The 14,880-nt window shown below is 44.8% G+C and overlaps 1 protein-coding gene across 1 annotated transcript in view; it reads right to left on the reverse strand.

Moving 5' to 3' along the window:
- Positions 1 to 14,880, reverse strand: part of LOC144769211 (uncharacterized) — a 279,582-nt gene that overhangs the window by 242,238 nt on the left and 22,464 nt on the right. Inside the window, exon 3 of the mRNA XM_078653237.1 lies at positions 9,227 to 9,292. Within this exon, the coding sequence (XP_078509363.1) occupies positions 9,227 to 9,292 (66 nt within the window). The remainder of the gene's footprint in view (positions 1 to 9,226; positions 9,293 to 14,880) is intronic.

Here is a 14,880-nt window from a genome sequence, read left to right on the forward strand (position 1 = left end):
AATCCCAGGGCTTCCTTGAGTCCCCTTAAACATTGCCAACCTCCATGCCAAGATATATATATATATATATATGTATATATATATGTATATATATATATTTATATATATCAAGTACCAGTCCAAACTTTTGTTGCAAAGAAGGAGCTGACACCGTGAATCAATCCAAAGTAAGATTCATTTATTCTGCTTTACAGCCCAGACACTTTTTGGCGGTATCCAACCGACTTGCTCACTACATCTGGTTTCCACCTCAATCAGTATTATGTACTTAGAAATTTTGACAGGTTACAACTGGTTCAGGTTGTAATGACAACCCTGTCATGACACTTCAAACAACATAGAAGAGTTCTGTGTACAATTAACCTCCATGCAAACTCCACTTCTATGGAGTGCCTTTTACGCATTGTACATGGTTTAGACTAAATGTTTCATTCAAATTTGCCCACTCTGCGATAAACAATATTTGATTAAAATACAACTCATGTTCACAAATTATATTAAATTTGAATTTAAAAACAATGCGAAATAATGTGAAATAATATGAAATATTGTGAAATAATGGCAATTCACAACATTATCTCAGTCAGCGTAATCATTTGGTAAACGCCCTATTTCGCTATTCTCACAACCCTGGTTTAGTGAGTTAGATCCTCTCCCAGTGGGCACAGCGATCACCCTATCCCATGAATATGTTGTGTTTAGCATGACAATGAGTGTTGCCATGTAAAATGGGTGATATATACCACGCCCTGTGTGGCGGCGTCGCTAATCTCTTAATCCAAGTTGATGTGAGTTTAATCTTCTCCCAGTGGAAGTAGCTATAACCCTATCCCATGTTTAGGGTCTATTTAGCATAACAGTTCTAAAATTAAAGTAGGTGAGTTTCAGATGTTTACGAAGTAGTTAAAGAAAACCGGGCCAAGCCGCTCTGGACTAGAGGTGCACATTAAGCACCTCATCTGCATTTAACCCATTAGGAATCTTTGAGTCAAGCAGGATTATGTATCTTGACTCAAGGCGTCTCAATGCCAGTTGCCGATTCCCACCCCTGATGTTCTTGGGTATGCTGTCAATCACAAAATACGTTAAGTCCTGTGAGTTCCTTGCATGGTGCGAGTTTATGTGTCTGGCCACAGGGTATGCCTGGTCGTCGTTGGCAATTGCCCTAAGGTGTTGCAGTATTCTCACAGGTGCCTGATGGATGGTGCTGCCCACATATCTTTTTCCACAAGCACGTTGACTGAGTATTCAGTCTTGCATGAGAAGCTCCCTCTGATTGTGTAGGGTGTTTGTCTGAAAGGTAGCTTTACAGAGTTGATGGTAAACCCATGCTTGCAGGCTTTGCATTTGGTGCACTTTCTAAATCCCGTTTGGGCCTGAAGCCAAGTGGTTCCTTTAGTGTTTGTTGGGGCATTACAAACTAGCTGGCTCCTCATAGATTTGGCCTTTCTAAAAGTGACTGAAGTTGATTTGTCGCAGAGAGGACCTAGACTTGGGTCATTGTGTACCAGAGGCCAGTGCCTGTTTAAAATCTTACGCAGGTTGGCATGGTACGTGTTGTAGCCTTTAATGAGTCTCGGGTGTTTTGTGTGGTTTTGTCCTTGGTGTTAATTTGACTATTCTGTTCTGGAAACAGGAGATCTTTCCTGTTCTTTTCCCCACATTTTCTCTCTGCTTTGTCCAGTGTCCCCTTGCTATAACCCTTATTTCTTAATCTCGAAAAGAGGTTTTCCTTCGCATCTTTTAGATCTTTCTTTATGCTACAATTACACGTCATTCTGAGCCACTCTGCATATGGTATCAACTCCTTGAGTTTAGTTGGATGAAAACTCTGGGCATGTAGTAATGCATTCCCAGCTGTGGGCTTCCTGTATGTCTGTGTCAGAATTTTAATGTCTGCTATGAAGAGTTCTAAGTCTAGAAATTGAATTGATGTAGTACTTGTGGTGCATGTGAAACTAAGGTTCAAGCAGTTCTCATTAATCTCTGATGTAAAGATTTTCGCACTCTCACTTGACCCTTTCCAAAGTATAAAAATATACTCTATGAACCTTTTGTATACAGCCACATTGTCTGTCATTTGCCGTTGATGTTTAACCCCCAATACCTGCTCCTCCCACCAGCCCATATGCAAATTAGCATAGCTGGGGGAGAAGCAAGTACCCATGGCTCAACCTTGTGTTTGTTTATAATGTAGCCTGTTGAAAATAAATGTGTTATTCTTAAGACACCATTCGGTCATCTCTAACAACATACAGGTGTGTTGGTGTAAGGATATCGGTCTTCTGCCTAAATAGTGTTGCAAAGCCCTTAGCCCATCATTATGCCTGATACTGATGTACAAAGATTGCACATCAAGTGCCATGAACAAATATTCTTAACTTCAATCAAAATCATGCATTTTGCAAAAATAAGTCCCCAGTGTCTCTTATGAAGGTAGGTAATTCACGCACTAGTGGTTGTAATAAGTGGTCAATGAAAATACTCGTATTTTTGAATAAGCTCTCTATGGCCGAAATATTGGTCTCCCTGGAGGCTGTTCTGCGTTCTTGTGCACCTTAGGTATCATGTATAGTTGGGGGGTTCTGGGATCGTTGTTTTTGAGAAAGTTAAATTCTGGCTTGCTGATAAGCCCAATTCCTTTCCAGCGATATAGTTCATTGTGATATTTCTCTTCAATCCCCACAATATGTGTTGGGCTGATTCTATTATAGCATTCCTGGTCCTTTAGTTGTAAGAGTGCCTCGCCATTGTACATGGTGAGTGGCCACAGGACTATGTTGTCACCTTTGTCTGACCACCTCACCACGATGTCTGGTCGTGCTTGAATTTTTTAATTAGGTTGTTATACTCAATACTTTGGTTATGGTTGTGAGTGGTAAACTCCCTGGTGCTCAGGAGTGACAGTGTTTGTAAGTCATTAATTACATTGTCAGCGAAAACATCCAGGCCATCCTTTGGTAACATAGGCATGAAAAACGATTTGGGCTTGAATGGTGTGCGTATGGTTTGGTATATGTCCAATTCCGATCTAGCCGCTGCCTCACTCGGAGAGATTTGGCTTATTAGATCCTCTTGTTCCAAAGCTGTTATGTCTCTTAGTAACCCCATGTCAGCTGTGGTCTATGCCCCAAATTTTTCCATACCTAATGGTGTTTGTATACTCCTTTTGTCTGTGTTGATAAAATATTTTTGCAATTTCAGTTTGCGCACAAATTGGAACAGGTCGATCCTTGTTTGTGCGTAGTCAAAGTTAGTTTGTGTGCAATATGTAAGTCCAAGCGATAAAATGTCTCTTTCTTTTGACGTTAATTCCATGTTGGTCAGATTGATTACTGTGTTGTCAAAGTCAATGCTTTGGTTTATCGGCGTTTGTGTCATCTGTATTGTCCCTTTGTTTGTTTTTGTACTGTTTTTTCCACAGCGTCTGTTTTTTCTGCATCTGCTTTTTGTTTTTGATTCTGTTGTTTTCCTTTTACCCACTCCTGGTGCGGCGGTCATGGGCGCAGGGTCATCATATGCTCCATGCGTAAAAAAGCAAACTCCTGCACTGGGGTGGGCACTGGGCCTTTCTTGTTGCCACTTGCATTGCTTTCTACGTCTGATTCTAACTCAGAGCTCCATTCTGTTTTGCTCTGTTCCACATTTATAGTTGGATTGCTCGCCGTTGCTGACAATTGTTGGCGTCTTATGTTGTCAAATTTCTTTGAAAAAGTAAATATTCTTCCATTAGGTAATCACTTCTGTCTCTTTGAAATTTTATCGCTTTTCTCTCTTTTATTCAATCTTCATATTTTTTTTACCTTTGCTGGAATTTCTTTCATGGCTTTTTGTATCTCTTCCTGGTTTTATCGTGATTCTAGTTCCTTGCAAATTTCCGCTATTCTCTGTAAGATTTTTTCTCTGTCACTGGCCGCATATTTGATTAGGATATTCAACATATTTTGCGACAACTGCGCGCTGTTGTCTGCCCAGTCTTGTAACATTGCCCGGTCTGGGTTTTCATATGTGGGGGCTACCAGGTTCCTGAGTCCTCTAGGCAATCGCACCACAACCAGATACGTTTTCAGTGATTTGCCCTCCCACCATTTGTAGACTTCCCTTATGCGCAGTTTCTCTAGTTCCATTGTTAATTTCTTCACATCATCCTGTGCAGGGTCAGAATTCTGGGTTGTTGATCTAGTTGCGGCTGATGCGGTTGTGTCTGCATCATTAAAAATGTCCAGAGCTGCCTCTTCCCGTTCTTTAACCCACTCCTCGGTCATATGCCAAATGTTTGATATTTACATATATATATTTAGTTATCATTTTTGGAAGTGGTGGTGGCCATTGACTGTCTGCTTTTTTTGTGATTTTGTGACATATCCACAATATGGTCGGTCAGAGTGTGCTTTTGTAGACAATTGCAATGGCTACTCCTGGGTGCTCGTTGTGGTCCATGCAGGTGAATTTGTAGCCGTTATGGATGATGATGATGGCGTTGTCCATTCCAGAGCTGAGGTTGGTCCTCGTATCTGTGAAGAAGGAGATGTCTGAAGAGGTGGCATCGAGTTGGTCCTAGATTTCTGTGGCGTGTTTTTGGAGGGACAACACCTAAAGAAGGATGCAGTTGAGCCACTCAGCTGTGTTGTTGGATGGATGGGTGGTGATAGGCGCTGGTGTACTGATGTGGCAGAGGTGAATTTGCAGTTTTGATAGGAGCAGGGTGCAAGAGAATTCAAGAGTGTTGCTAGATGGCAGGTAGTGTGGTGTCCAGGGGTGTTAGTGTCGTAGCAGTGGAGTGTCAGAGAGGAAGGGTCCTTGGTGCTGGGTGCAGTCCTGGGGTGGATGAACGCTGACGGGCTTGCCTTTGGTGCACCCATGGAACACCTGCTGCCCATGGCGGCGCAGCGGCCGCCTTTCAGTAGTGCTACGTGGGACTGGACCGCTGGGAGGTGTGAAACACAGGAGAGGACACTGGAGGGGGTGGGGATGTGGGTGGGAGCGGGCATTGTAAATATGTTTTTTAATAATTCTTACCTCGAGGCTGGGTCCTGCATCTTCTGTGCTCCTGAGTCTGCTTCCAGGAATAGGGAGCAGGCAGGCAGCCAGTCTCCCTCTCCTAAGCCAACAACAATGCTGCAATACAGTATTACGATTATTATTAATGACTATGGCAAAGGGCGTTTAGCCAGGGGCTGGAGGGGTGGGAATGTACTCCATGCAGGCGGTAATGCAGCCTGCATTGCAAACAGGGAAGTGTGCATGACTGCTTTGGGTGGCCTGAGAGGGCCAAGCAAACAGGCATTGGGCACTTGAGTGGGCATACCACTCCGCCCTTGCCCTGCTCCAGCCGCGGGCCGTGGAGGGAGTTACGGTGGGGCAGGGAGGCGGGGAGGGGGCGGGGCAGGGTGGAGAGGGCTAAAAACCGGCACCTGGATAATTACAAGGTAAGTAAACAATTTGATTAATAAAACGAATTTCGTAGTGCGCACTGCATCGCATTTTGCGATGCAGTGCGCGCTACGAAATTCGTTTTATTATTTAAATTGTTTACTTACCTGTAATTATCCAGGTGCCGGTGTTTAGCCCTCTCCACCCTGCCCCGCCCCCTCCCCGCCTCCCTGCCCCACCGTAACTCCCTCCACGGCCCGCGGCTGCCCTGCTCCATGAGTAGAGCAGCCCCACCCACCCTCCCGCATGCAAAGGAAATATAGCATGAGTGCATCAGGAACTTGTCATCATGTTATGTTTCCTCTTCTTGCACTGCTTGAAAGCAGTGGGGTGATGCTCTTCTGCCACAGCGGAGGATCCACCACAGGGGGTGCGTCACTGACAGATGCTAGGCCTGGGCCCGATTCGATCGGGGCATCCTCAGCTCCATGTCCCACCTTCTCCTCATCTGGACTTTGACACTGTGGCACAATCTTCTGCACTCTCTCCAACAGCCAGCAGGACTCAGCCAGCAGGAGCCTCAGCCAGGTAGGATTTCACAACCCTGGGTATAGCAGTCACCTCCAAGTCCATAGGGGAACCTCCTGATGCAGATGATGCAAGAGGGCCCCATTAGGTGTGAAGTTGCAGCGATCCCGCCACACAATTTCTAAGCAACTCAGTGGCCTCACCCTCCACAGCATCCGGCAAGTACAACATACTCTGGCCTGTGTTGCAGAGAGTCACAGGCCACCAATGGTAATCTCCTCTGTGCACCCCAGTGTAGTGGTGGCCTGTGGTATGAGATGCAGTCCTCCCTATGTTGGTGTATAGTAGCACCCTATCAATCACAGCTCCAAGGGGCACCAGGCAGTCTTCTCCCAAAGGTCAGCAATGTGTCTTCATCAGATCTGGTAGACTTCACCACCAGGTAAGGGTGATTGCTGTGGCCTCAATGTCTACCGCCATGGCCCAGCAACTCCAAAGCACCTCTGCAGCCTACTCCAGGTCCATCCGCAGGCCCAGCGAGGCCCCTGGGCCCCCAGGACTGACTGGCCTTTCAAGCTTTTAGATGCTATGGTGTTGCAAGGAGTGCACAATAATATGTAATGCATCACTGTTTTTCCCAGAGATGAACCTTTTTCCATGATTGTAGCCCTGAATTTCCTCTTCCCCTGGGACTTAGGCTTGTGATCCTGGGCTTCGGGGGTTTGTTCATCTGTGCTGCACTTGGTCCTGGCTGGTCCATTCTGCATTCCATTAGTATTGTTTTCTATTTTTCATTGGAGGTGGACTTATGGGCTATTTTTGCCTCTAGAGGAAAAAAAAAGTCACATTGGGCTGACTACCGTGAATTTTTTTGCCGCTAATGGGCCTTTCGTCAGTTTTCACCTGCTAACATCAGAATTTGTATCGCCTTCACACTAGTGATAGCAGCAGTTTTCACCTTGGCAACCTGAAACTATCTCCATGTAGCAACGTATTGTAAATACATTGCTAACAATTTGATAGTTTTTGGTGACAGGCAGTGTTAAGAAAACTGCTGCTAACCATCGTTACCTTTAGTTATCGGCTGTTCTTGTACATTACCCCTACATTTTTGTGTTTTTGTTTGTGTTTGCTATATTGAAGTAAGTGTATTTGAGTTACATAGCTAGGTTAACTGCATATTTAAAACTGCAGGATAACATAAAAACTGTTTTTGTATTATGTGTAAGTCAGGAGTAAAGTAGTTGGTATGTTGGCTAGAATAAAAATCTAAATATACTTTTTTTTTACAGAACAATATCTACATAACTACAACAGTTAGAATAGCTACAAAAGCTTGGAGGAAAAAGCAACACACGCAACCACAGTATCTATGCAGAACCGAGACACAAAAGGGGAAAAATTTAGAAGAAGTGGTGAAAGAAAAAAGATCTACTAGTCGGAGAACAAAGTACTTTCTTTAAAATGTACATAGCCATTTAGAAAGATTACAAAATAATGAAAATAAAAACCAAACTATGAGAAAGAATAAGAGTGGAAAAATTGTAAGGTGCAAGAACAGGGAATAATGTAACAAAGGTGGACACACCTTAACCAGGAGACTAAATCAGTTTAAGGAAATAAGAACCAGGATGTTTTGTATTAGAGTGGTTGTAAATCTACTGAGAAATATGAAGACGTTCAGAAGAAGGAGAGAGGCTTTGAAGCAGAAAGAAAGGTTTGAGGGAGTAGTTGATATGGCCTTTGCTTTGAAAAGGGAGCTTTTCATTTGGATTATAAATTGAATGAAGACTTGTCAAAATGGTGTTGTGCATGAAGAGACACAACCAGGAGAAAAGATTAGTGAATGGAAGTAACTTTTGTACAGTTTTTAGTGGAGAATGGGTACATACTTCCAGTATAGATTATTTCTTTGATGGAGAAAGCTACCTCCAGGATAGCACATAATTTCATGATATTGATAAAAGAGGACAATGTTATGAAATGAAGAATGTCACTCCTATAGGAAAATAGGTGATAGTACCTAGAAATGTAACACAAGTTATTGCAGAAGAGGTACAGGGATGGCACAATCAGACCCCTATATACAAATGGAATTGTAGTACTGTTTGTAGTATTTGACAGCAATCCATTGATATATTAAGAATATTTCTATGTCTTTCCAAGGTGAAGTTTCAAACACAAAATACATACTTTACAAGTATTGGATCCTTGCAAGGTCATAAAGCGTACAAATTTACAGGGACATTCTCTAGCTTGTTTATCAAAGAAATTGTGCCAAAGCACCTTTTATCATTTCAGGATGATAGCTGTACACCACTCAATAATGCAAACTTGTGTTAGGAGGCTGTACTAAAACTCCTGCTTTAGGTTTACGAGAATTGAATAGGGCACTTTTGCATGGTAATGTGGGAGAGGTGTAAAAAGTTTGTGACAATGTCCATTTTGTTTCTTTGGTACTAGGTCCCCGGACGCTAGGGAAAATGAAGAGTTGATAACAGGAGGAGCTGCAGAACAGGACCCAGGTACTACAGTTAATAGTTTTGCAGATGTGATTACAAGATTTAAGACAGAGTGCTCAGAAAAAACAGAGTTTGTTTTTCTATGTTGTCAACGCACTCACTACAAGATTCAAAGAGGGACTGTTGACTTGTATTTTAAAAGTGAAAAAGGAAATAATGATAACTGGCAAAAGTTTGGACAGTGGGGTAAAGCAGGGAAAGTCAAAGGGTACAGAGCACCTCAAGCAGAATGTCATGGCAAAACACAGCTGTACAAGGAGCTGCTTCAGATTTAACAGGACAAGTCCTGCCATTAGCATAAATTAGAGTGATTGCTATGGCCTGGCTAAATATAGTTGATGTGGGCACAGAAATCAACTATAACAATCTAATAGGGAGAAAGTCCTTTGTACATCAGGCCCATTGTTTTGTTATTTTGCAGAAATAAAAGCATGTGCTGGGTTTATTTCTGCAGAAACAAATTGCTGAGAATTTGGCAAAATATGTCAGTCGTCCAGATTCAGCCTTGCAAAATTACTTCCATCATATTAGCAGAAGCAATTTATTTGAAGAGATCTCCAGCAACATGGTGGCATGAAGGGCACTCTCTACCGGGGGAGAGGAGGTGGGTGGGTCAGCTACCTGTGCAATCCCAAATCACCCCCTTCTTTTGTTGAAAGTATAAAACACATACATATGTATACAGGCCATTCATTAATTGTATTATCCCTCTCATGCTTGATTTCTAATCATTATGATCTGAGGCACCATTTCAAATCAGGTTAGAGGCTAAGTAAATAAAAGCAAATACAAATCAATCTTACTCGTTTCCTTAGTGCGCAGGCAAGATCTGTGACCGCACCCACTACACCTGTGACATCGATGCCTACCTACAAAAGAGATGAAGAAACAAAGTGGTTAGAAGAATTGTCCAAACATTATGTGAAACAGTTTTTTTTTCAAAAACTTTAGCTTGCAACATTGTTGGTACTTTTATTCTTCATGTTTTGATAACTCTCTTTCCATATATTTTCTTTTTAATTTCAGAAACAGCTACTTAAAGTGTTTTTTGCTTTTGATGAGCACAGATTTTGCTGCCTGCATGTTCGGCTTGCTCCTAGTATTTGATGACCAAGACCACCATGTATTCCTTATTTGTGTGTGAAATGTGTCTAAAGTATTGCAGATTAGCTGTATAAAGGTACTTTCTATTAAGGTAATTCAAATGGATGGTACATATACATTATCAATCAACCAGCAAATACCTATCTACTTACAGTGGTAGACTATGTTTTGAGATAGAAACGTATGCCTCTTAAGGTAGGTGTAAGGTATGAGAAAAGTTTACTTTTCTCAATACTTTTCAAACTTTGCTTGTGTGCTGGAAAGTACAGCACAAATACAAAGAGGGAAAAGTATTAAAGCATGATTTTCTGCTGGAGCAATCCCCTTCCAGTACAAAGAAAAATGCTTCAAGCAACACACACTCATTTTCACTATGGTGCTTGAAATATCTAGGACTGTTTTTGCCTTTCCCATTGCTGCAACAAAGGTCAGCAACTTTAGGTGCTGCTCTGTATTTTGCGAAAACAACAATTGATGGACGGAATGTTGCACAATGGCAAAACATTCACCCCCAGTCACAGATCTGGATTTAATCCATCGTTATTTTGCTCAACACACAGACATGGCCATACGCAAATCAGTCTTGACCCTGTGCCTGATGGGAACAGTCCAGCCCGAACTGCCAAGCCATATATTCCCTGGACCGGAATCAAGCATCCTAGGACCGGTTTCTGGCTATCAGCCGTCATCAGCCAGGATAGCTTGATTCCAGTGGCATGGAGAGCACGGGACTCACGTCTGAGCATACCCGTCCCACTCGGATTGACAAATGCGAAAACAACAATTGATGGACGGAATGTTGCACAATGGCAAAACATTCGCCCCCAGTCACAGATCTGGGTTTAATCCATCGTTATTTTGCTCTCCATACCACCCCAGTTCAGACATGGCCATATGCAAATCAGTCTTTACCCTGTGCCTCATGGGAACAGTCCAGCCCAAACTGCCAAGCCGTAGTTTTCAGAAATTTCTGGGTTTGGTAGGTTTCTCTAGATAGTCCGCGAACCAAGGGACAAAAACCCAGGTGATCCCCCTTGCAAAACCAGGTTGTTTTGTGATAGGTTACTTTGATGTCTCCACAATAAGCTTTGGGCCCTTCCCTGCTACAGGCACTTAGCCCACCTACACAAGTGAGGTACCATTTTTATTTGGAGACTTTGGGGAATGCCGGGTGTGTGAATGTTTGTGAATGTACGCAGAGCCGGAACTTTTCATACCATAAATTTGAAGAAAATTTGATTTTTTTCAGCTAAATTCGAGGTTTGCAGTAGATTCTGGGTAGGAAAATGTTGGGAGATCGATACAAGCCATACCTCCCTGGACTCCTCCGGGTATTTAGTTTTCAGACATGTCTGAGTTTGGTAAGTTTCCCTAAATAGCCACCAAGCCTGTGTAAAAAGACCCTGGTGGCAGTGGCCCCCCTTGTAAAACCAGGGCGTTTTGTGAGAGGTCATTTTGATGTCTCCACAATATGTTTTGGCACTCCCTGCCGTGGGCACGTAGCCCACCAACGAAAGTGAGTTGCCATTTTTTTTAGATACTTTGGGAAATGCAGGTGGGTGAAAATTTGAGGATGCACGCAGATTACAGAACGTTCCATCATAGTAATGTGAGGAAAGTGTGTTATTTTGTGACATAGTTTGAGGTTTGCAAGGGTTTCATTGTAACATAATCTGGTGAGAGTGACACAAGTCAGCCCATCATGGATTCCCCTGGGTGTCTAGTTGGCAAAAATATATAGGTTTGCTAGGTTTCCCCCAGGTGCCGCAGCACTAGGGTACAAAGACCACTGCAAGGCAGATTTTAAAAAATGTTTCAATTTTAAGTGGAAAAATGTGATGTGTCCATGTAGTTTTAGGGCCATTTCCTGCCACGGGCACTAGGTCTATCTACACAAGTGAGGTACCATTTTTATTGAGAGAATGTGGGGAATAAGTGGGGGCTTGGAAGTTTGTTTATCCATGCAGATTCTAGAACTCTCCATCACAGAAATATGAGGAAAATGTGGTATTTTTGACAAAGTTTGAGGTTTGCACAGGATTCTGGGTAACAGAACCCAGTGGAAATCACACAAGTCGACCCATCCTGGATTCCCATGTGAGTCTAGTCTTAACAAATTTATTGGTTTGATTGGTTTCCCTAGGTGCCGGCAGTGCTAGGGTACAAAATCCACAGCCAGGCACATTGCAAAAAATGAGTCAGTTTTCACTGGAAAAATGTGATGTGTCCACATTGTGTTTTGGGGCGTTTCTTGTTGTGGGCACTAGGCCTACCCATTCAACTGAGGTATCACTAATATTGAGAGACATTCGGAAATGCTGGGTGGGTGTACGTTTGTGGATCCATGCAGATTCCAGAACTTTCTATCACAGGAATGTGAGGAAAATGTGTTTTTTTCACAAAGTTTTAGGTTTGTAAGGAATTTTGAGTAACTGAAACTGCTGAAAGCCACGTACGTCACCCCAACCGCGATTCTCCTGGGTGTCAAGATTTTAAAAATGTAAAGGTTTGCTAGTTTTCTCTAGGTGCCGGCTGAACTATGGTTCATAATCCACAGCTAGGCACATTGCAAAAAAGGGTTGGTTTTCAGTGTAAAAATCTGATACGTATATGTTGAATTTTGGCCCGTTTCCTACCACGGCCTCTAGACCTACTCACACAAGTGAGATACCAATTTTATCGGGAGACTTTGAGAATGTGGGGTGTGTGGAAGTTTAATGGTTCCATGCCGATTCCAGAACTTTCTATCACAGAAATGTGAGAAAAGAGTGTTTCTTTTTCAAAGTTTGAGGTTTGCAATTGATTCTGGGGAACAGAACCTAGTGAGAGTCACACAAGTCACCCCATATTGGATTTCCTTGGGTGGCTAGTTTTCAAAAATATAAAGGTTTGCTCAGTTTCCCTAGGTGCTGGCTGACTTAGGCTTAAAGATTCACAGCTAGGCACATAGCAAAAAAAGGGTCATTATTTACTGGAAATACGTGATGTATCCACGTTCATTTTTGGGCTGTATCCTGCTCTGGGCACCATACCTACCCACTCAAGTGAGGTCCCATTTTTATTGAGAGACTTTGGGAAATGTGGGGTGCATGGAATTTTGTGGATCAACACATATATTTCAAAACTTTCCATCACTGAAATGTGAAGAAAATGTGTCATATTTGACAATGTTTGAGGTTTGCAAGGGATTCTGGGTATTAGAACCTGGTAGGAGCCACAAAAGTCAACACATCCTGGGTTCCTCCTAGTGTCTTGTTTAAATTTTTTTTTACAGGTTTGATAGGTGTCCCTAGGTGCCGACAGCACTAGGGTACACTTTCCACAGAAAACAGAGCTTGAGAAATTCTAAAACATTTTGGAATTTCAGTTTTTTGGGCAATTTGTGAAGTGACATAACTTGTTTCCGTTGCTTAGATGTTAAAGCTGGAATGCTCAATTTGGCACCTAAAACCAGCTCTCAGAAAAGGAAACAGATTTTGTTAGGAATGGGGTTGCCAAATCAACAGGGGTAGGATGGACATGTGAAGTATCCCCGCAGTACCCACAGACGACACACCAGGCACACCACAAAAGAGGCACGACACCAGTTTGGATAAAAGAAGAATAACTGTTGTATTGTACCAAATATGCAAGAGTAACACCCAGTAATCACAGTAGTCACAGTAGCGCACCAACGGGTGCCAGGTTCCAGAGGGGATGGATTACAAGAAAGAAATGGGAAAAGGAAAAGGTAAGTCAGTCCATGGGTGTCCAGAGCTGAAATAAAAACCAGGTTATCAATTGGAGTGGGACATTAAGCATGAACGCACATCAGGTATCATAACTTTGGCATCACCCCTGTAAAAACATGAGCTCTCAGCATGAACAGCAGGCCTAGGCCTAAGCTCTGAGGCAGGACACCTGTAATAAAACATCAAGGCTTTCTCATTAGCATGGAATCAGCGTCAGCTCAGCCAACAGGCGTGAAACATCAGTATACATTGGCAACAGGACACTACTGATCCTGGGCAGGGGGGCGCAGTAACCTAAGCACCCAGCTTTACCATAAGGCTTGGCCCTATCTCATGGGCCAGGAACACCTGTAATAAGACAGCAAGGCTTCCGACACTATAACCCTGTGGGCATAAAACATCAGGCGTAGCTTGTGAGGCATGACCTCTTCCATGGGCACCTTACGGGTAACCCGTGATCCCAGTGGCGGTCCCCTCTACCCCCCTACCAATGAGGCAACCCTTTTGGGGAACCTTCGCATCAAAAAGTTAGGCAACGTTTCACGGGCGGGTAGGCCTAAATATCCACAACAGATGGTCACTCAGTACTTAAGGCGGGCACTTGCCCAGTTTGACCGCCTTGCGGGGGCCACCATGGCCCAACAACAGTCTCCAAAGAGAAGGGGGGACAAGCACCGACCCTGTGTCTGGACTCAAGCCCCCAACCACCCAGCAGCTGGGCCCCACTCACCGGGCTCCTTGACTCCGGGCTCTCACCACACTGCCTTCCCCTTTGTCGAGGGGGCCGGTCCGGAGGCTCCACGCAAGGCGGGGAAGGGGCAGGCACGACACGTGCCTCGATACACGCTCCCTCTCGCTCTGTATTGGTGGGCACAGCAGGGCTTCCCTCTGCCTCGTGGGAGCCCCGCCAACAGTTTAGCTCCTCACCCAGGTCCCTCTCCCTCCCACAGGGACCCGGGGCTTCCGTCGACCTCCTTGGGCTCTCCTCGGGGCACTCGCTCATTCTCCGAGTGCCCGCGCTGGTTCCTTCTGAGTCCCGGGCCTCCTCCAGCCTCCGGAGCCAAGGACCAATCACCTGTGGCGGAGGGAAGGCGCGGGACACACGCGGGGCTCTCCTTCCCAGCTTCACCCAAGCCCCTCCTCTTCCTCACAGGGACCCGGGGCTTCCGTTGGTTCGCTCGGGCCCAGACCAGCGGGGTGGACTCCTGCTCCGGTCGCTTCCCACGGGGCTCCCTTCAGACTACGGGGGCCCCGCACCGGCGCCTTTCACCCCTCAACTTCACCTGGGTCCCCCTCCCTCACGGGGACCCGGGGCTTACGGTCGGCTTCCCTTCCTCTGGCTGCCCGGCCGGCAGCCAATCCTTGCGTGCCTTCAGGGGGCACGGCAGCACGGGCCAATCCGGGTGCGGCGGGCTGGGGGCGCGGCTGGTGACGTCACCGGCGCCCCAGCCATGTGATGCGGCCAGGGACTAGCACGGCCCTCTCCTGGTGCAGGGGGCCACCGCGACGATGCCCACAGCAGCGAGGGGTCTCCTGAAGTAGCGCCGGGCCGTGGCTGTGATTTTCGGCAACTTACAACCGGCACGAGGCAGCGCCAATACTCCCGGGCTGCGGCGGTGAGA

Source organism: Lissotriton helveticus, chromosome 7 (genome assembly GCF_964261635.1).
Source record: "Lissotriton helveticus chromosome 7, aLisHel1.1, whole genome shotgun sequence".
Lineage (NCBI taxonomy): Eukaryota > Metazoa > Chordata > Amphibia > Caudata > Salamandridae > Lissotriton > Lissotriton helveticus.